Genomic DNA, 23,351 nt, shown 5'->3' with positions numbered 1-23,351 from the left:
TTCGATGTGTTGCTTTTTGTGGTGTATATATAAATATTATTATTAGGTAGCACGAATAGTGCCATTACACAAACTGGGTGGTGGTAGTGCAGTTACTAAGCGCCGTCTTATATCTATCCTCTCATCATCATCATCATCATCATCATCATCAGCCTAGTTACGCCCACTGCAGGGCAAAGGCCTCTCCCATACTTCTCCAGCTACCCCGGTCATGTACTAATTGTGGCCATGTTGTCCCTGCAAACTTCTTAATCTCATCCGCCCACCCAACTTTCTGCGTCCCCCTACTACGCTTCCTTTCCCTTGGAATCCAGTCCGTAACCCTTAATGACCATCGGTTATCTTCCCTCCTCATTACATGTCCGGCCCATGCCCATTTCTTTTTCTTGATTTCAACTAAGCTGTCATTTACCCGCGTTTGTTCCCTCACCCAATCTGCTCTTTTCTTATCCCTTAACGTTACACCTATCATTCTTCTTTCCATAGCTCGTTGCGTCGTCCTCAATTTAAGTAGAACCCTTTTCGTAAGCCTACAGGTTTCTGCCCCGTAGGTGAGTACTGGTAAGACACAGCTGTTATACACTTTAGTGGCAACTTGCTGTTCATGATTTGAGAATGCCTGCCAAACGCACCCCAGCCCATTCTTATTCTTCTGGTTATTTCAGTCTCATGATCTGGGTGCGTGGTCACTACCTGCCCTAAGTAGATGTATTCCCTTACCACTTCCAGTGCCTCGCTACCTATCGTAAACTGCTGTTCTCTTCCGAGACTGTTAAACATTACTTTAGTTTTCTGTAGATTTATTTTCAGACCCACCCTTCTGCTTTGCCTCTCCAGGTCAGTGAGCATGCATTGCAATTGGTCTCCTGAGTTACTAAGCAAGGCAATATCATCAGCGAAACGCAAGTTGCTAAGGTATTCTCCATCAACTTTTATCCCCAATTCTTCCCACTCCAGGTCTCTGAATACCTCCTGTAAACATGCTGTGAATAGCATTGGAGATATCGTATCTCCCTGTCTGACGCCTTTCTTTATTGGGATTTTGTTGCTTTCTTTGTGGAAGATTACGGTGGCTGTGGAACCGCTGTAGATATCTTCCAGTATCTTTACATATGGCTCATCTACACCTTGATTCCGTAGTGCCTTCATGACTGCTGAGGTTTCGACTGAATCAAATGCTTTTTCGTAATCAATGAAGGCTATATATAAGGGTTGGTTATATTCCGCACATTTCTCTATCACCTGATTGATAGTGTGAATATGGTCTATTGTTGAGTAGCCTTTACGGAATCCTGCCTGGTCCTTTGGTTGAAAAAAGTCTAAGGTATTCCTGATTCTATTTGCGATTACCTTAGTAAATACTTTGTAGGCAACGGACAGTAAGCTGACCGGTCTATAATTTTTCAAGTCTTTGGTGTCCCCTTTCTTATGGATTAGGATTATGTTAGTGTTCTTCCAAGATTCCGGTACGTTTGAATCATGAGGCATTGTGTATATAGGGCGGGCAGTCTTTCTAGGACAGTGTTCCCACCATCCTTCAACAAATCTGCTGTTACCAGATCCTCCCCAGCTGCCTTCCCCCTTTGCATAGCTCCCAAGGCGTTCTTTACCTCTTCCGGTGTTACTTGTGGGATTTCAAGTTCCTCTAGCCTATTCTCTCTCACCTTATCGTCGTGGGTGTTACTGGTACTGTATAAATCCCTATAAAACTCTTCAGCCACTTGAACTATCTCATCCATATTAGTAACGATATTGCCGGCTTTGTCTCTTAACGCACACATCTGATTCTTGCCTATTCCTAGTTTCTTTTTCACTGCTTTTAGGCTTCCTCCGTTCCTGAGAGCCTGTTCAATTCTATCCATATTATAGTTCCTTATGTCCGCTGTCTTACGCTTATTGATTAACTTAGAAAGTTCTGCCAGCTCTATTCTATCTGTAGGGTTAGAGGCTTTCATACATTGGCGTTTCTTGATCAGATCTTTCGTCTCCTGCGATAGCTTACTGGTTTCCTGTTTAACGGTGTTACCACCGACTTCTATTGCGCACTCCTTAATGATGTCCATAAGATTGTCGTTCATTGCTTCAACACTATGGTCCTCTTCCTGGGTTAAAGCCGAATACCTGTTTTGTAGCTTGATCCGGAATTCCTCTAGTTTCCCTCTTACCGCTAACTCATTGATTGGCTTCTTATGTACCAGTTTCTTCCGTTCCCTCCTCAAGTCAAGGCTAATTCGAGTTCTTACCATCCTATGCTCACTGCAGCGCATCTTGCCGAGCACGTCTACATCTTGTATGATGCCAGGGTTCGCGCAGAGTATGAAGTCGATTTCATTTCTAGTCTCACCATTCGGGCTCCTCCACGTCCACTTTCGGCTAACCCGCTTGCGGAAAAAGGTATTCATTATCCGCATATTATTCTGTTCCGCAAACTCTACTAATAACTCTCCTCTGCTATTCCTAGAGCCTATGCCATATTCCCCCACTGTCTTGTCTCCGGCCTGCTTCTTCCCTACCCTGGCATTGAAATCGCCCATAAGTATACTGTATTTTCTTTTCACTTTACCCATCGCCGATTCCACGTCTTCATAGAAGCTTTCGACTTCCTGGTCATCATGACTAGATGTAGGGGCGTAGACCTGTACAACCTTCATTTTGTACCTCTTATTAAGTTTCACAACAAGACATGCCACCCTCTCGTTAATGCTATAGAATTCCTGTATGTTACCAGCTATGTTCTTATTAATCAGGAATCCGACTCCTAGTTCTCGTCTCTCAGCTAAGCCCCGGTAGCACAGGACGTGCCCGCTTTTTAGCACTGTATAGGCTTCTTTTGGCCTCCTAACTTTACTGAGCCCTATTATATCCCATTTACTGCCCTCTAATTCCTCCAATAGCACTTCTAGACTCGCCTCACTAGATAACGTTCTAGCGTTAAACGTTGCCAGGTTCATATTCCAATGGCGGCCTGTCCGGAGCCAGGGATTATTAGCACCCTCTGCAGCGTCGCAGGTCTGACGCTATCCTCTGCGCTGCGTCAAAAGTATGTGAATCTGTATTGCATTACGTGCTGTCTGTTAGTACCGAGAGAATTTTAATGGACGCAGTGGTTTTACAGTGGGGCGCTCTACAACAACGACCTTATTCACATTTATGAGCCAAGCTGCGAGTGTGGAATGTAATGGGGGCCAATTAGACGCTCTTTGCTCTGACCTAAGTAAAGCGCTTTCTGTAGTTTGCCCTGATATCCTTATTACTAAGCTCCCGCAAATGGACATACCTTTTTCCATCACTGCCCTGGTATCAAATTACTGAAGTAATACATCGACATTCGTTGGCATTGTTAGGCAGAGTCCTATCAGCTACGATGTCAGTAGCGGAGGTGTTCAAGTATCCGTTATTGGCCCTCTTTCTGCGATTATAAGATAGTTAGACAGCAATTTGGCACTCTTCATTCCTCCTATATGCTGATGACTTAAAGCTATTTAACCTCTTTCCTACCAATGTCCACATTTGTGGACACTATGTATAACGCCAGGTAATCCTGAGCCAAAACTTGCGGGGCATTAATATCACCCACCTTCTTTTGCCTTGACCATGGTTTACTTAGTTTCCAAAGGAGAACACCTTATCTATGCTAAAGCGGCCGTGAACAAATAAAAAAGAACATGACTGCGAACGTTTTTGCAAATAGTATAGATCGCTACTAATGTCCACAATTGTGAACACTTTTTTTAAAGTCAAGTACATGTCTGCGAAATATTCTCAGGCATACCAATCGCACTATTTACCAGCCTATACATCATGGTTTACCCTGATTTCAAAAGAGGGTGCCATATATTAGCTAAGCAAACAATACAAACAAAATAAAATGACTGCGAGCAGCTCACGAGGCATTTTCGCAACTTGTGTTCGCATTTGTGGACATGGCTTTCTGGCTTAGAACTGCTTTTAAGTCATCAGTTTGTTCCCTGTGAGCAGCTGCGATAGGGCTAAATAAATGTTTAAAAAAGGTTACTCATTTCCTTGTCTACATTGTTTTCGATAGAGGAGTTATGACTGTCAACCGCGTTCCGCACTGCATTCGCCTCCAAAAAGAATTTTTTTTCACTCTCAAACTGGAGCAGAAGCAATAAGGCAGTCTTAAGTGCTTCCAAAACTATGGTATTAAATTATACACGGACAACAACATCTAGAATTTCCTAAATCCTTCGAGATGCTGCACTGCCCAGGGTGGATAAAATAAATTAAAGATCTTGGTGTGCATTTAAACAAAATGCTAAAGTCCTCTTTACACAATAAATATGCGAGAGAACGCGCCCTTCGCACTCTTGGTATTGTTTGTCGTAAATCGCATGACCTCCAGTCCCTGTTGCCTATCTGAAATTGTATTCTAATGTGTGCCTTCCGCTACTAGAGCATGCCTCGTTGACACGGAACGCACAAATTCAATTCCTACTTCATTGAACGCGTGCATAATTAACTGATATCTATATTCAAGCACCGCTTTTGCCGTTCTGATGACCATATTCAAGCTCTCTCAAGTATACCTCAGTTCACACCTCTAAAATGAAGGCGCACTAAGTCCCACCTTTTGTTCCCCTGTAAGTTGGTTAAGTGCTTTGTATATTCCCAAAATCTTAGTAATGTGCAATTTTCCATGCTGCAGAAGTAAACCAGGTAGCATTACACATTTGCTGCCCGGCCTTGTTGCATAATAAAGACTGTCCTATGACTCGACTACCGAAAACATGTAACAATTATTCGGCCTGTATTGACATACTTCAGAGTAAATTTTCTGTGTTTGTACAAATGTAGACAATCATGTTCTATGAATGACTCCCTTTTACCCCCGCTGTCTTGTTTTCTGCTTACCAATCTGTTTCTCCATCTCACATTCCTTTCTCTACTATATATGTCGTTGTAGATTTTGTCTTGCGTACTACATTTTAAGTGCACTAGTACAAAGGCTCTGTAGGATTTCCTGGGCACTGCATAAACTCTTGATTGATTGATTGATTGTTGTTATCGTTCTCATGATCTTGATATTTTTTATTACTTGCTGTCATTATTCTTTTCCGAACTTTTCATTGTTGTGCCGTAGTTTCACATATTGTTCAGCTGCCCCTCTTGTCATCTTTCTTTTTATAGCCACCATGCGCGTTGTTCTATGTGCACTATTCTTTTCAAGATTTTTCTTTTCTTCATTTTCTTACTTTTGTTGCCGCGCCGTTTCCTTGAATCTATGCGTGCGCCAGCACTTATACGTCATGGTTGTCCCTGGGCAGGGTAAGAAAATGAATGAGTGGTTTATTATTATTATTATTGTTATTAATATTATTCCTTCTTTCCTTATTTGAACATGAAACATACAATCAAATATTTTGTCAGCCCGACAAAGCAATCATGCTTTTGAGCGGGACTGGCCAGTGCTCTGGCCCAAATCGCACAGGCTTGTGTTCTAAGAACAGAGGAAACAAATAGGAAGGGAGAAAAATAAAAAGTACGACAGCAAAATTAAATTTCTTGTATGCGCCACAAGAGCAATCTGTAGTCCGCGAAAGCACCGATGCTTTTATGCGGACCACCGTGTATTTCCCTTCAACAAGGCATAACACAAGTACACATTTTCGATCCCTGCTCCCTTCCATGCCCTCACCCTTTTCCTCCATCGCTCGTCTAATTTCTTGTATTTGTTCCTGCACGAGCCATAGTTTAAGCAAAGACATATTACAGCAGCAAAAGAAATGTACAGCACATCCCTTTATTTCATCATATACACTTGTCAATGTGTTGTAAAGGTAGCAGTCATCAATCACTATTGGAAAGTAAAAAGAACAAAATACACATAAAAAGAACACAATACTCTAGTCTGTTTTATACAATTGTTAGCGAAAGTTCATCAGAAAATTCCTTTAATTCCTTTAATAATAATAATAATAATTATTATTATTATAAGTCTCCGCAGCATGTGTCACACAGTACATTTCTTTCTGCAGTATTTTTCCTGTTTTCATTTGTCCTTCGTATTTTCTGAGCGCTTTGAGGATAATGATAAGTGTTTTTTTTATTCCCGTTATATTATTTTTGCGCATTGCGCAGGGAGGCGGTACAGAGACGTGGCCATTATTGTCTGGTAGCCGCTTGGAGCGACGCACTTCCTGCTCGCCACGTCTTGTGCTTCATATAAGTTATCTGCATTTTTAGCTGCCTACCGGCGCGGCCTCCTATCGTGTAACTGCCCTTCTGGGAGTCCCATGTTTGGTTCATTAGGCCGCTTTCGTGATGGCATTTTGTGGCTGAGGAAAGCCGTGTGCGCTCAGCAGCCGTGTGTTGCATTTGCAAGGTCTGTCTCGTCGTTGCAGCTTCGTCGATTTGTGACACCGCCATGCTGACCCGAGGGACGGAGTCGGCACCTAAACGGTGAGTTGCTGCTCGTTGTGAAACGAAGTTCTACTGGACACAAATTCTTGAATTGTTATGCGTAAGTTCTGGTACGATGAACCAAATTACTAGGCATGTGACAGCGCGAACCGAAAGGAACCAGCCGATATGCCACTGCTTGTTTGACGCCTGAGCAAAACCGGTTTCTTTAGCTGGAGCAACGTGAAAGCCTAACGGCAAGGAATCAATGATGAATCTTTGGGGTCGTTTCTTTTTTTTCTGCGCTGGAGTTAGAATAGCACACCAATTAGCCAATGCAGACCTTCACGCTTATTGACGCGGACGACAGGCAGAAAGTAGGAAAGGAAGGCTTGACATGGGATAGCATGGGACTTGATGGGCGTTTCGAGCCTTCAGCGCGCAAAGCGATGCAGGAAAGGCCAGCCGTACGGTTGTCGAAATCGCAACCCTGGAGAGAACATACTTCCGTTGGAAGCCGACGACAGCTTTAGGTGTAGAGTGCTGATCCTATCGTCGGATGCCAAGCCTATCGGCCAGCGCCAGTGGCATGAAAACTACACAATCTGGCGGTCGTAACTCACTACTTTTGATTGAACAAGTTCAGAAGCGATGAAGCGACCCACGTCACCAAATTCAGACAAACTACGAGAAGCCGAAAAAGGACAGCGCGTGAGGGGGGAGTACTTCAACAGGTGAACTTTACGAGCGCGCCTTTCTGCACATTTCAAGAGGTGCATCGCATTGCGAATGATAGCGGCGTCAACGCCCCCTGCAACGATGGGCGCTGAAAAGGAATGTATTTATTAGTTATAATAAAATTAAATAAACGTGTATGTTCTTAACTCGTCAGGAATATTTAATGTTCACCAGAAATTTTATTTTCGTCGAATGAATCTATTTATGTCTTGCTTGAATTTGAAAAAAAAAAAAACGCTTTTTTTTCTTTCCCAATGTTTTTTCCTTCCAAACATTGTCGTGCTTCAATTGCTGCTCCCATAACCACCCTTGCTGATGTCGGTTACAATTTGCACTGAACCGCTTTTCTAGAAGAGTTGACTGTTGGGCTAGTTGGTCGTCCATATTTGAAGTAGTAGCTTAGCGCAAAAAAACCACAGACACAAGGAAGACAGACAAGGACAAGCGCTACTCACAACTGTTTAATGGAAGGAAGGATAGTGCATATATATATATCCTCTTGTCACGCATGCGCCTACCAAGCAGAAGAGAAGCCAGTACATGCACATCAAAGGCGGTTGCGCAAGAAGTTAAATTCGGCATCCAGTAATGTGATGGAAGGCTCACTCACACATCTATTTCTATTCTTCTTGATAAAGAAGGCCTCAAGTGCGAGCCTGGAAGACTCGTTGCCGCTCCTGCCAAGAATAGTTGTCGCAGAAAATCGAGCGTCGCAACCACACGCGGTAACATGAGCCACCAAATGTGCGCCCTTATCCTCTTTTTTCTTTAGTTTTTGCGCATGTTCCCTTAAACGGTCATTCACACAACGCTCAGTTTGACCAATGTAGAGCTGCCCACAAGGGTGCAAGGGAATTGCATAAACAACCCCTATGGAGCACTCAACAAAGGGCTTCTCATGCCTCGTGCGGCAGCCCCGCCTGCTCTTACAGCAAACTCGAGAACACAGCTTCGAAAGCTTGTTGGGCGCAGAGAAAACCAGAGGAATACCATGACGGTTAGCAACCTTTTTAAGGTTGTGTGACACCTTGTGTACATAGGGAATAACCTCTGGTCTTACCTTCGGTCGTTCGACCTCTGCGCTCGCCCTTCGTGCTCCAAGCTTTACTTTTTGCAGAAGAGACTCTACTATAGCATTGACGACCGTCAAAGGGAAACCAGCTGCCAAAAGGCGTCCAACTTGGTTCGTAAAACTAGACCGCATTTGGTGCGCGCACGATTTCCGCAAAGCCGATTCCAAGCAAAGACTACCAACTGCTCGCTTCACCACTTTAGAGTGTGCGGAATCGTACGGCAGCAATTGCTTCATGGCTCGCGGTTGATAGGACCAGCAGACGTGGCCAACTTCAAAAGACAGTTTTAAATCTAAGAACTGTAGGCCTGTGTCGTCAGGAAGTTCATGGGTAAAAAGCAGCCCTTGGCCTTGGTTGTTAGAAGCTTCTAAAATAAAAGCAAGGGATGTAAAGTCACCCTTATTGTTTAAAAGCACTAAAATATCATCAACATACCTAAAAACTTTTAAAACCTGCCCCCCATTAAAAACCTGCTCTAAAGACCTATCAACAAAAGACAAAAAAATGTCACACAAAATAGGAGCAACACAAGACCCAATACACACTCCCCGGCGTTGCAGATAAGGCTGCTCGTTGTAAAGTATAAAAGTCACACTTAAATAAAACTCGAGCAATGTTAAAAAGCTGTCCACTGAAAGGCCCGCCGAGTTCTGGAAGTCGACCACGTCGTTGTATTCAATACATTCCCTTAAGAAAACGAGAAGCTTGTGCTGAGGAATTGAGTAGAATAGATCTTCTACGTCAACGGAAAAACCATACTTAATGCCGTCATTACACTTAACAAATTGCGCGACCTCCGAAGAACTTTTTCTTTGAATAAGCTTAAGACGCTACAAGTGGATGACCCTTTCCGTGTTAAAAGTTTCTTGATCTGTAGTCTTAGTTACTCAGCGGTATATAACGCAGTCGTCAGGAAACATTCGAATTTGGCAAGATACGTGATGCGGGAGGTCGTTAATATATATAAGAAAAAAAAAGAGGGGTGAGAACGTCGCCTTCTGAGACGCCTGATGTTGGAGGAATAGGATAAGCAGACTGGTTATTTATGATATAATTTATGAGCGATTTGATAAGAGCGATTTGATCCACTTGATTCACTTGAGGTACCCAACGTGATTGGAAACATGAGCGGCAGGCCATGACACATATGCCTTTAACTAGCGCCAAACGACACCTGTTTTTAATGAGTAAGAAATGAAGGACGTGGCCAAATGCTGTATAGAAATCTATAAATAGTAGATCTGTTTGAAGTCAAGTAATAATAATTTCGCATGAAGTCTTGCGTATAATTTCCAAAAAGCTGCGTCATGTTGAAAAGCCTTCTTCGCAAGCCATGGGGTTTGAAGCACAGCATACTGGTTTCTTCTAAGTAACTCATGAGAGCATTGTTTATAATACGATTAATAAAGTGCATCAAAAGCTCTAGCGAGTAATATAGGTCTGCCTTCGTCAACTGTTTTAAATGGAGATATAGTGTCGCGTAATAGTGACGGTGAATAATACAGCGGCAAATCTGTGAATCACGAAACTAACTTTTATTGGCCGACGAACTCGTACCCTCAAGAGAAAGTTACACTAAAAGCACAGCGATAGCGGCGAACAACGGTCGGCGATCAGCTGGTCAAGCGCGTCGGTTTTTATACATCAGTCGTCGAAGGTTCCAGAGTGATCTCTTGTGCCCACGTGTCTTCCATAAAGTTCTACACCATTCGCGTCGCGCATACATGCGGTCAGAATGCAAATGGTCCGGTGACAACAAACAGCACGTAGAACCATCGCCAACGTTCCAGAAACTTCCGATACATACAGGCGCGTCCTAAGCTGAACGATAACATTTGTTAGACAATAAAACGCGGTCACCTGATAAACAAGTACACGTGTCAATATGACTTTTGCGTACAACCATTCAGTGGCTGCTAAGAGTAAAGCACATTGTTTACAATGCTAAAAGTAAAGCGTATTGTTTTTGAAAGCATATTTAGCGCCAACGAACAAGGACAGAAGTTAGACGACACCACAATATTGTTTACACGAATAGATGGACTTTGTCACAGCTGTTAGGGTCCGTGTATACTCATGCATCTTTAATTGGGGCAGAACCATTTTCAAACGTCGAATTTATGTGGCCAAATAGGGAGATTTACAAGAACTAGGAGACAGTTGTAATTATCATGAATATGATAATGTTATAGCCAATACATTCACACCCGCTTATTGCAAAAGATAATCAGAATAACGAAGTGTCAATATTATTCAGTTGTTATATTTAATGTAGCACGGATATAGATGTTGCTTCAGTGAGGTGTTATCATTGGTATTGTGTTATCATATCATTGAGGTGCTATTAGCAAACGCTCATGTAAAAATGCCGCTGAAATATTTGAAAATTTCATTGCTCCCAATGTGAAGCTTCATGAAGCTTAAATTACCATTTCTGTCTGACAATTTGCGCTTACATTTACTTCAATAGATTATGAAGCCTCTTTCATGTATTCGCTGTATCTATTCGCCCAGGTAGCTCATGCGACTAACATTTTCTAATGCATAAAATGTTGACAAGAAGCAGGCTTTTCAACTACCAATCGTCACTCACCGCGCATACAGAGGCGAGGGACAAAAAGGACGACGAAGACAAGTGCTGACTTCCAACTGATTTTTATTTTGAGAAACAAACGTATATATACTTATCATTGAAGCAGCAGCGATTGCCTATGGTGACTAAGTTAGTAAGCCATCAATTGCACTAACAGATAAAGAACTGGTTTTGCTGAAGTCGCACATGCTCTCTCGTTCATCTTAGGTCATTAATTTTAAATGCATACTCATGTCGGTTTGACGCTTTGTAGGTGGCGCTTTTGTCTTGGTGTCTCGGTAAACCAAAGGTCAGTGGGTCGCCTCGCATTGGGCGCTCACGGGAAGACTACAAATGAAGCTGTGCAGGGGGATATGGGCTGGACTAGTTTTGAAGTGAGGGAAGCTCGCAGTAAAATTGAGTATGAAGAACGGCTGAGGAATATGGAAGAAAGTTAATGGGCTGGGAGAGTGTTCAGGTATCTTTACAGGCAAAACATTGATTCACAGTGGAGGAAAAGAACTAGGAAGCTTACCAGTAAGTATGCGGCCTGTGGGGTGGGCAACACAGCAACAAGGAAGGTCAAGCGGAAAGTCAGAGAGGCTGAATTAATCTCATGGGTGGCGGCAATGGAAAAGAAACCTGCCATGAGTAACTACTTAAGAGGAAAAAACGAAATCAGGAAAGAAACCATTTATGATAACTCAAAGGGAAGCTCATTACTTTTCGAAGCGAGATCGGGATGCCTTAGAACACGCACCTATAAAGCGCGATATAAGAAGGAAGAAGAAGCATGTGCTTGCTGCGGTAAAACTAGGGAAACGACGGAGCATATTTTATTAGAATGTGAAGACGTCTACCCAGCGGTCGATTTAGACACCACTGGCCTCCTTGAAGCCTTTGGGTTCAGCGGGAGCAGTGGTAAAGCAAACAGGTCCGCAATAGACATTAGTAAGAGGCGATTGGAGGATTGGTGGAAGAAAAGCAGGGAAACGACAAAAGACGGTGACGTACAAAAGCACAATTCGCAATAGGGGATCAGAAAGTTTGGACGTGGTAGTTCATACTGTTCTTTTTTTTTTTCATTGGTTAACCTAGGTAGGATATCAGGCAGCATAGTAGCAAGAGCTTGGTGGCGCAACCTGGCGCCTCGTTCCAAAGGGGACGCTCATAACATCCATCCATCCATCCTCAGTAAATATGCGTTTGTTTCTCGAAATAAAAATCAGTTGGAAGTCAGCGTTTGTCTTCGTCGTCCTTTTTGTCCTTCGTCTATGTATGCGCAGTAAGCGACGATTGATACCATGGAATACCAATTAGCCCCTACCCAAACCTTTTTCGACTACGTGGCTATTTGAAACCCCTGAAAGGTCTCGATGGTGATAGTATTTTAGACGATGTTTGGTAAAAACGCACCAGATAGCATCTTAAATGCTGATTATACGTAAAAAATAAATAAATGGACAGCAGGCCTGCAATGATCTCTTCTGAACTCATTTATGGCGACAGCAGTATTCTCGCACACTGAAGTTGACGGGCTTATTTTTGCTTGTCTCCTTTTTTTTTTGCTCAATTTATTGCATTCAGTCACTTTGGTGGACTGAACAAGAAGCTAGCGTTTATTGGGTGGTTCGTTGGGGGGAGCGATGAGGTCTTATTAGAAAGTGTTTAAACATAGAAGAGGAAGTGGTCTGAGCAAGCATCGCTTCCTGCCTTGCTGCGCTAGGTTTGTCATAGCGGAGGCTTAATTGTGCTTCTTGGACGAGACGTCGTCCGAAGCGATGACAGATGACACGCCACCACATGCGTCGAGCGCGCCTCTTCGCACTGCGTCTCGCAGGGACATATTGTAAGGCTTGCAACGTAGCCATGGAGACGTACGGTTCCTGTATTTCTAACAGCGAGCCAATGGACTCCGACGACGACTACACCGTCGTGGAGGGCAAGCGACTGGAGAGAAAATACCGCAAGACAACCAAAGACGTGAGTGAGCAGGGCCCCAACGGACCGCCTACTCCGACTTACAGGATTGATTTTGTGCCGCTCGACGTTTCTAAGAATTTAAATTCTGTGCACAGACAGATTCTTAACACCTACTTTGGTAATGTGGCTCCGAAAGGAATTAACGAAGTGTCTTTCAACACCAAGAAAAATGTAGTCACAGTGGAAACAGCGACGCAGGCCTCCCTAGTAAAATTGAAAACCGTGCGCATACTAGGACACATAGAAGTCCGGTCGTTCGTCATGCACAGTGGTCGCACAAGGGCAGGTGTTATCTCCGATGTCGTGATTGACATCAGCGACGAAGAGCTACAAAGGCTTTTGTCTTCAACAGAGAAGGTCATCGATTTTCACCGCTTCGGTCGCTCGACGAGCGTCAAGCTTCTTTTCGAGGGAGACACGCTACCTGATCATATGAAGGTGGGCTACGTGAGACACCCGGTGCGTCTTTATGTGTCCCGACCATCGTAATGTCACAAGTGCCTAAAGCTAGGCCATGTCAGCGCTGTCTGCACAGGCCAGACGGCATGCCTCCGCTATGCCGGCAGCCATGACGTATCTTCATGCACAGTAAGACAAACGAAGTGCTCGAATTGCGACGGACCCCACGACGCCAATTCCAAGGATTGTCCTAAACGGAAAAAGGAGAAAATAGTACTGAAACACATGAGCAAGACAAGTATGTCCCACAAGGAGGCGGCAGCATCAGTGCAACACCGTAGGAGACGAACGCGTCGTCGGCGTGGACAAGCTGTATGTTCAGGCGAGAGCTTCCTGGCTCCAATTCCGCAGGTCCAGCAGAAGGTAATTGAATCAGCATCGATAGATAAACCATTGCTTCAAGCGAGCCGCGCAAGCCCGGAACGAAATGTATGGCCACGCTTACCGCCGCGCTCATGGGCCTCAGACTGTCAGCGCGAGCAAGGACAGTGCACTCAGATATCGCCATCGGACTCTGTCATCAAAGCCATGCTGCGACAAATCATCGCCGCCCTGCAGCTGCTACTGTCCGGTTTAAATACGCCAGTGGCGCTAACAGCGGCAAAAATTATGAACGCTATAGACAGTCTCTTCGCTACGCTGCAGTAACTTATACCTCTGCCCGCGAAGATGACTGACTGTGCTGTGAAGTGTACACGTACGCATTACACAGAAACATTGGGCTGTGCAGCCCTCATCATATCCACCATACCACCATCTTACTTCCTCTTCACATCCTATCTCTGTTATTCCCCAAACCCCTTCCCAAGCGTGGAGTAGCAGGCTAGAGGCATATCACTCAGGCCGACCTCTCCACCTTTCTGTCATTAAATATTCTCTCTCTAGAATACGAAAAAATAAGGATATAGTTATTATTTCAGTAGTAATTATAAATTGCATCATGCTATATAAGTGAGGATGAGATGAATAAGTCATGACTTTTCTTTGGACTGTACGCCACTTCGTTTCCCTGGTAATGCATTTCGTGAAGCTCTAAATTCATACGCGAAAAGTGACTATTTATAAAACATTCTGATTTCTCATATATAAATAGACCAAATATATTTACTCGAAATCTACGGCTTTATTGGATCTTTTATTTCCAGCTGTACGACCAAGACTCGTCATATAGTCACAGCAGAGTCATATTATCTGTTTGCGTCATTCAGTAGGACAACGTTCAAGCGCACATCTGCTCATCGGATTGGCAGCTTGCAAGCTGAAACCGTCCTTAAATATAACGTTTCTTTATGCCATTTTTTTAGAGTGGGCGTTTGTCTAAATCAATGCTTAATGTCTGCAGATGAGGAAATCACCGTTTTTAAAAGCTTCTTGCTTATCAGGATCGATGAAGTCCCCCCTTTGCGGATTCACCAAACCTGACGCCAAAGCTTGACTACAACAGATGTTGCAAGCCAAATGAATCAGTGGCGACCACGAGATTCTAGTGATTTTGGCTTCCCTGCATGTTTGCTGAGCTGCATCATTGGGCACCAGGCGATTGTAAATCCTACGTGCTACTGTGTAAACATCGTGGCTTTATCACTGCGAAGTCGTTGTCGGCTTCCGCACCGTCAATGCGTTTGACGTTCTTTTCCACCAACCGCCTCAATCTGGGCCCCACTTCTGTTGTGCGTATGAATGCCATGATCAAGCCTGATCGTCGTCCTCATCTTGTACGCCTTTGCGCTACGAGCACGGCTTGTGCCGACCTCTGAATACATGCACAGGCTCCACCGCTCTCACAGTCTGTGGAGTGCATAACCTTGAAGCCATTGCTCAGCGCTGTTGTTGCGTGCTAGCCCACCTCATTGGTCATCCTTTGCTAATTGAAGAATCTATTCTTTTGAAGATGCCTGTGATGCAGCAGTTGCCAGCATCTTCAATTTCATCACACTAACTCACATTCACGCCCAGTCGTTACCACGGCCGACTCCCAAATGCGCATTAGTCCAGTAACATAGGCCCGGATCCCAGTGGTGGCGGTAGCAGATAAGTATTATTTTCCTTCACCATAAGGCAATGGTGATCTTGGGAATGACGTGCTGGTCAGACGACGACAAAAGTCGCCGCTGTGTGTCGTCAATGATGACAATGGTCGTCGTCAGCGAAGAAGTATTACCTGACAAGGTAAACCAAATTTCGAGCACCTAAGTGCTGTCGCAGTAATAAACAACAGCGCTACTGTTCAAGCTTATGTTAGAATATTATGTGCACGGACGATTTGCCTAAATCAACTGTCCTAACGAGTTGTATTTTTTCTTAACTTGTCCTAACGCAACACAAGTGTCACACTGTGACAACCGATACCAGAAAGAAATCTGACGAACCAGCGCTGCTGTCAAAACGCGCCGGTGAACCACCTTGTTTTCTCAGAGAAATTAGGTAATCAATATATGGAGGGTGGCGAATATTCATTTTGATGAATTTGTAAGCACTCTTAAGGGGTATAAGGTTGGGCGTTACATTTTCGTCATATGCAAGAAAAGAAGGCCACGAAGGTTCATCGTACTCATTTGTTGGACCATTGATACATCTTTAGATGAGTGAGTAGCGTATTTTCTGCATCGTGCAAACCCAAAGGTGCACACGTGACGTGCGAATGCGAAAACTTGGCGACTACACCTTCATACTTCAAGAATGCTAGAAATACCCACAAAAGCAGCGCAAGATTGCCTGCGTCAAATGAAAAAGTGACAGTTTAATTCACTTAGGTCCAGCCCTTTCTATTTTTCTTTCATGAAAAATTAACTTCTTTCCGTTTAAGACACTTCTCACAAACTGTGAAAAAATGAAAATGTTAGGACAAATTATTCCGAGTTTACTCTTTTATTTGAACTGTATTCCTTACTTGCTGTTTACCAAACTTAAAGTTCGTGTCACTAAGTCAAAAGTACTTGTTGTAGAAACGGCAAAAGCCATGAGTTACGCGATAGTACTGCAGCAGTTCCACGTTCAGAAACACCAAACGAAAGGCGTTACTTCCTCCTTAGATCTACGCGGAGGCTCTAGTCCCCTAGGATCCCTCAGAAAATCGCCCCATACTATACTCGCCCCCTCCAACCTACTCTGCAAGTCTGGCTAGAATTTTTTGCTTAAAACCAGGCCTGCAGATCACCTCAGATGTCTGTGAGTCTTTTCGCGTTGTGGCTTCTGGTCATTACATTGGAGTTCGCGAATCGTGCCTCGACGCTGAAACACCGCTTCGGACCATCAGTAGGCGCAAGAGCTTTCCTGGCTCTCGCTTCCTGTCGTAACGCACCGCACCGCTTCCTGTCGAACGCACGTGCTGTTCGTTTACTGTTGCCTACGCGAAGCCTTTCCCGACGTGTATTCGGGGGAAATGGCCATTGTTCTTTCTATTTTTGATATGATGCGATCTAAGCAGTCGAAGGGCGGAAAGTTTATCTTGTGTTTGTATTAAAAAAACTACAACGGCAGATATTTTCCGTTATCATCGAACACCAGCCATATAGGATGCATGGACCAAGTAGAATGCGCCAACAATTGTAGAACTGCGTGGTAAAACTGAGAGTACTGCGGCGTTCGCTTTTCGAGACTTATTAATGTAATGGCGCGCTCAACGCTAACCACAAGCGTTGCTTCCCCGCCGGTACCTAATCTCCGGACTGGATAAAGGGGTGATTAAGATGGCGGAATATTTGGACTTCAATAAATAAATACGCAGTCATTGCTTCTTCATTAGCCATCACCTATAGGACATGTCTCAGTGATGTAAAGACGTAAAACTGCAGTATTTTTTATGCTACATAAATAAATGTTGTCACTAATAATACCTTGGTCATTTTGAAAAAATGTTTAATGTTCACTTGTGGCAGATGAGACAATTTTAATTCTTGAGTATACTCGGTCGAAGAGACGTACATTATCTGCACAAGAAATTGAAGTTCATTATTTCCTTAATAACCGAATGTTACTACTTCAATTTCATTAATTACTATAATGCGGACCCGCCGTGGTTGCTCAGGGGTTATGGTGTTGGGCTGCTGAGCATGAGGTCGCGGGATCGAATCCTGGTCGTGGCGGCCGCATTTCGATGGGGGCGAAATGCGAAAACACCAGTTTACTTAGATTTAGGTGCATGTTAAAGAACCCCAGGTGGTCGAAATTTCCGGAGTCCCCCACTACGGCGTGCCTTATAATCAGAAAGTGGTTGGAGAACCCCATAATTTAATTTTAATTGTTACTGAATGCGCATACTGCATTCACAGTTAGAAGCCCTTGAACCCTTGAGGTTTCTTCGAAATAATTGTGAAACTAGGGCGAGTCATGGTATAACCGCCGTCACACGTGACGTAAAGTGCAATGCTTTGTCTTTGCTTTTTTTAAAAGAAGGTAGAAAATAGCTCGAACACCAATGCATTTAGTCGCATGCTTTGGAAACGCATATCTGGAAACTGGTATTATCCTCAGAATTTCTTCCAAGCGAGCTCACCGTTTACATGTAATAAATTGCAATATGCTCCGTAAGGTCACCCGTTAATGACTTCGCACTGTCCTTTCGCGCAGCTCCACTCGTTGAGTGTATTCAGTTCATTCAGTTTTGTCATGAATAATTTGCTAAATGTTAGTCTACTTCACCTTGCTTTGTGAGCGGCGCTTTCACGTCTTACCTTCGTAGTCCCAAGTCGCAGTATGGGCATCGGCGGTAGACGTGGCCGGTTTCTCAGCAGTGATAGCAGAGCTGGCGACATTGTCGAGCGCGCCACACTTTTGTTTTCCATGGGTAGTGGCGCTGGACGACAGGCGACCATGCCCACATTACCCAGTCACCCAAGTGGAGGTCAAAGAGTTTAATTGAAGAACGGCATGGCCAGTCCTACTGTGTATGCCGCAGGTGTCAATCGATCAGTGAATCAATAATTTTTGTTTGCCAGAAACAAAGCAACTGCAGGCGCATCTGGGCAATAAGCTGACGCAGCAGCTTCACGGAAACCCCGGGTCCCTTACAAGGCACTACCACTCACACGACTTATACAAGGCACTTTCATAAAAGGCTTCATGCACGAGAAACAATACACGTCTCACGTATGCATAAAAAATGACACTTCACACTTTAGTGCAATATACTGAGCTGTCGCTATAAAGAAATAATCACGCAAATCCTTTTTGGTTTGCGTAGCTGTAGGCTTATATCTCTTTCGTACTGCCGGTGTGAAGCCATAATTGTTGCGGCAAAGTAATTACATGCGGGAAAGTAAGCTCTTCGTGAGCCATTTGGACGATGGTGAGGAGTAAAAGTTGCGCGGTACCTAAGTTCGCACTGCTCCCTTACTCTACACCTGCGCCTGATCTGATGTTACCGATGCCACTCTCGTTTCTTTTCTAGAAATCGAGCTTCTCATCAGTTTGTCTCGCAAAGACTTTGCCTCTAAACGAACACACCTATTTCCAGTGATGCACGTGTTTTGTTTTCACGGCCATCAAAGAAGGTTCTCCATGTCAGGCCAAAAGTGTTCATTCACATACATCGAAGAAGTTGTGGAAATGCTATGCCGCTTCGCTGGACTCTTGAATGGGACGATTATATTCGTCCGATCACTACTGTGCGTAAGTACACGATGGCACTTTAGATGTCCTATACAGAGATTGTTTCATTGATCGTAGAGCCAAACTTCGATGGTAGGTCACTCATTCGCGGTTCTTACTGCACCGTGAATCGCTAGGTTGGTCCTACGGGAGTATTGCTCGTTTGTACCAGTAGGTTTTCTAAGATACGAACTGTGCTTTCTGAAAAGGAACTATAAGCTTACCGAGCCGCGTTATCGCTCTCGAGTTGAGCATTCCATGAGTTTCGTTCTCATTTCATCGATTGGGCGAAAGGCAAAGTGCAGACTTCTTGCCATGTTTGTCTGCTCATTTTTGAAATAACGGTTTTCTGGTCGTACATCAGTTTCTAAAGTTCGACGAAAGTTTCATTTCATGCCGTACCTCGTCTCTTACTTTAGCAAAATCGGGCTTTAGCTCCTGCTTCATCTTGGCGAGTACTTTCGGTATAGTTTGACAGTCGTACTTCCGAATAACAAGCTAGAAAAATAGAAAATTGGCCCGAGTGAATACAGAATATGCTCCGCATACCCAGTGGCCCATACCAAGTGGCACGTGTCCAAGTTGACGTCAGCGAGGTTACTTGAAGAGCGGCACATGCCTAATTGCAATAATACCCAGTAGGACAGACCTGCGGGGTACGGTTCATATTAACATCACTTGGTTCATACGCAGCGGCACATACCCATGCTGCCGAGCCCACACTGTTGGCGCGAGATTGCTTACGACTGCGCTCGAATGTTACTGAACTTAGAACTCTGGGCATCTTGATAAAGTTTAGGCTGCCTCTTCTCCTGATCTAGTTCAGATATTACAACATCTGCAGTGCGGGCAATCAACGATAGTTGGCGAACATAAACCAATCAACAAAAGCTCTCTCACCGCGACAAAACTTTCGAGGACCTGAGAACCAGGCTAGGAATAACTGAATCCGAGTTCATGCCACTTGCATCCTTGAACTCCGAGTTGAGTGAAGTGCAGTCGGCAAGAAATGAATGCTTGGCTCAAGTATCTGCCTTGACAGCCCGCATCGTAGACACCGAAAATAGGGCTCAATGCAACAACTTGGTGTTTTACGGTTTAAAGGGCAGCCCAAATGAACCCTGTTCTGAAAGCGAGAATGTAATCATTGACCATTGTCATCAGTTCCTTAACGTTGACATTCAGGCACGGGATATTGAACGTGCTCATAGATTGGGTACTTACACAAAAGGAAAACAAAGACCCATAATCGTCAGGTTTGTACACTTCAAGGAGAAAGATCACGTACTTTCTATGTGCAAGAAATTTAAGGGAACGGATTACAGCGTCAGTGAAGACTTCTGGCATGAAACTCGCCTTGCGCGAAAAAGAACTTTTTTCAGTTTGCAAAGAATCGCTACCTCAATGAGAAGCTTATCGCAAACTAAAAACATACATTTACGATCCTGCCGCACAAAATGTCGTTGAAAAATCCTAGCGCAATGAGAAGGTACAGTGCGAATTCACCGACACTAGTCATTCCGCATTGCATTTCTCGTACAGTAATATACGCAGCGTTATACCAAAACGTGATGAAATGTGCAGCCTCATTTCTTCTTCTTCTAGTGATTCGCTGCTACTTACAGAGACGAGGCTAAATTCATCCACAACAGATCTCGAGATATTGCCTTCATTCCCTTACTTCGATATCTTCCGCAAAGCTGGACTTGGAAATGCACGTGGGGGCGGTGGCCTTATCGCTGCTAACCGAGCTCCATGCTTCGCAGTGGTTATTATTCCTCGCCCTCCAGGAATGATTTGGATGTTTTGTAATGCTACCTTTGCGCGCCTTCTAATTGGTGTTTGTTATGGACCCCCATCTAATGATGACTCTTTCTCATCTTTATTTCATGTATAACTGCAGGCTCTAACGATCATGTATCATAATACCCCCGTCATTCTTTCTGGTGATTTCAACTATCCCTCGATAAAATGGACTAACCCAGCTTCCACCTTGTCAAAGCGCAATTCTGAGAGTGAATTCTTGAACACGTGCCGGACTTTCGGTCTATCACAGGTGGTCACAGAACCTACCCGAATTACTAACCACTCATCTAATATTCTGGACCTCGTTTTAACAACCCATGCCGATATGTTTTCTTCACTTACTTTTCTACCCTCCCCGAACGATCTCGCTGTAATCTGCGGCTCTTTCCACTGCAGTACACTCAGAAGCAATAAAAGTAAGGAAAGATTACCACTCTATGATAAAAGCGATTATGTCGGTATGAATTCTGAGCTATATGAATTCTGAACACTTTTGCAACCCGTTATCAAGAGTGACCTGTTGAAACTAACTGGCAACTATTTGAAACAGAAATGCTCCGTCTAATTTCTAAGTGACCCGCCCTGGTTGCTCAGTGGCTATGGTGTTAGGCTGCTGAGCACGAGGTCGCGGGATCGAATCCCGGCCACGGCGGCCGCATTTCGATGGGGGCGAAATGCGAAAACACCCGTGTACTTAGATTTAGGTGCACGTTAAAGAACCCCGGGTGGTCGAAATTTCGGGAGTCCTCCACTACGGCGTGCCTCATAATCAGAAAGTGGTTTTGGCACGTAAAACCCCATAATTTAAAATTAATTTCTAAGTACACCCCAACTATCACATAACAGAGCGTACGCAGTCGCCATGGTTCAACTCAGTCCTGAAGCATTTAAACAACAACAAAAAAGGCTTTTTCGTACCGCTAAGAATTCAGACAATGACGCCGCATAAAATAAGTATTTCTGTGACGATAGCAAGAAGAAGAAATCTTTACGTACTACTAAACAGAACTTTTTCAATACCGCACTAGCCTCTATGCTGTTCTATGACCCTAAAAAAGTTTTGGAAAGTATTCAATCCTCCCGTTTTAACCATTATTTCTTTGTTTCGTAGCGACGGCTCCAATGTGCCTGAACACGAAGCTTCTGGTGTGCTTAAACATTCATATTCGCTGTCTTCACCAATGAAACCCGTGTAAACCTGCCATCGCCTCCGGCATATGCTTATCCTTTAATGTCTCCTACAACTATCGACCCGAACGGCATCACCAATGTGACTGATAAACTGAAGAATGCGTCCTTTGCAGGAACAGATGACATTAATGCTAAAGTGCTTAAAAATACTAAAAATGTCAGTGGCTTTGTATTGTACCTCATATTTCAGCAGTCGCTAAGCTCTGGTATGATTCCCATTGACGGGAGGATTGGGAAGGTCGTTCCTCCCTTCACAAAAGATAACAGCTTATATCCCACTAACTACCGACCGATATCTATCACAAGTGTGTGTTCAAAAATTATGGAGCATATTATTTATTCTCAAGTTGCAACATTCCTATCATCCGTCAATATTTTTTCACCCCAACCAGCACGGCTTCCGTCAAGGCCACTCTTGTGAATCACAGCTTGCTTTTTTCCTTCACGACATTCACGCCAACCTTGAACTTAATATACCCACTGATGCCTTTCTTTTTAGATTCTGAGAAAGCATCTGATGAAGTCCCGCACTATCGCCTGCTCTTCAAAATGTGTTGACTTAGACTCTGGTGTACTCGCCTGGATCAACAGTTTCTTAACCAATCGTCTTCAGTTTGTTCTCTCCAACTCCCATTCTTCCTCTCTTTCCCATGTGCGGTCAGGTGTTCCCCAAGGTACTGTTCTAGGCCGCCTACTTTTCCTAGCTTATATTAATGACCTGCCAATTAATTTAAAATCTAATATACGATTGTTTGCCAACGATTGTGTAATTTACCGATGCGTAACCAACCTATCTGATGCTACCACCCTACAGAAAGATTTGCTCAAAGTCCAAGAGTGGTGCTACACCTGGCTCATGGCCCTAAATGTCAACAGAACCTATTTAATCTATTTCCACCGTCAACGTAACTACTCACCTCCCCACTACGTCCTTTACGGTTGTCCGATAACTCAAACCGACACTATAAACTACCTAGGTATTCATATATCCAGTAATCTATCTTGGTCTAGTCATGACGATGAAAAAAACGAGAGCAAGGTGAAAGCAGGAGCCCTGCTTTCACCTTTTTCTCGTTTTGCTCATCGTGTTGAATGTCCATCGCACGCCTTCCCTGTGTTTTCCCCGGTCTAGTCATATCACTCATATAGCGAACGCTGCCAGTCGTGTCCTTGCCCACTTAAGGCCGTAACATAGCCATTGCACTCTCTTCTCTCAAACTAATTGCTTATGAATCGCTTGTAAGACCCAAACTAGACTGCGCACATTCAATATTCGATCCTCACCAATCTAACCTGTGTAATTTGCTGGAATCTTTTCAAAATCGTGCTATACGATTCATTCTTTCAAATTACTCTTATCGCTCTAGTGCAACCCAACTAAAATGCCAACTTGAACTTAGCGCTCTTGCATCGCGCCGAAAACTTTATCTATTAACCACACATTTTTTTCATGGCTTGCCATCCGACAACGTATTCATCTGCCCACCCTTTCGTTTATCCAGTCACCACCATCCCAATGCCGTCTACCCCCAGCGCACCCATACTAAAACATTCCAAAAATTATTTTTTATCCGTACTGC

At 43.9% G+C, this 23,351-nt stretch overlaps 2 protein-coding genes across 3 annotated transcripts in view; both read left to right on the top strand.

The window, feature by feature from the left end:
- The window catches only part of LOC126538488 (FMRFamide receptor-like), a 1,022,731-nt gene that overhangs the window by 870,757 nt on the left and 128,623 nt on the right, over positions 1-23,351 (top strand). For both annotated transcript variants that reach the window (XM_050185329.3, XM_072288015.1), the window contains one exon: positions 6,363-6,420. The gene's annotated coding sequence lies outside the window, so the exon portion shown is untranslated. The remainder of the gene's footprint in view (positions 1-6,362; positions 6,421-23,351) is intronic.
- Positions 12,613-23,351, top strand: part of LOC140217282 (uncharacterized) — an 84,239-nt gene continuing 73,500 nt past the window's right edge. Inside the window, exon 1 of the mRNA XM_072287699.1 lies at positions 12,613-12,730. Coding sequence (XP_072143800.1) covers positions 12,613-12,730 — 118 coding nt within the window. The remainder of the gene's footprint in view (positions 12,731-23,351) is intronic.

The sequence above is a fragment of the Dermacentor andersoni genome, chromosome 4 (assembly GCF_023375885.2).
Source record: "Dermacentor andersoni chromosome 4, qqDerAnde1_hic_scaffold, whole genome shotgun sequence".
Classification (NCBI taxonomy): domain Eukaryota; kingdom Metazoa; phylum Arthropoda; class Arachnida; order Ixodida; family Ixodidae; genus Dermacentor; species Dermacentor andersoni.
This window is presented reverse-complemented; position numbering and strand designations above follow the sequence as displayed.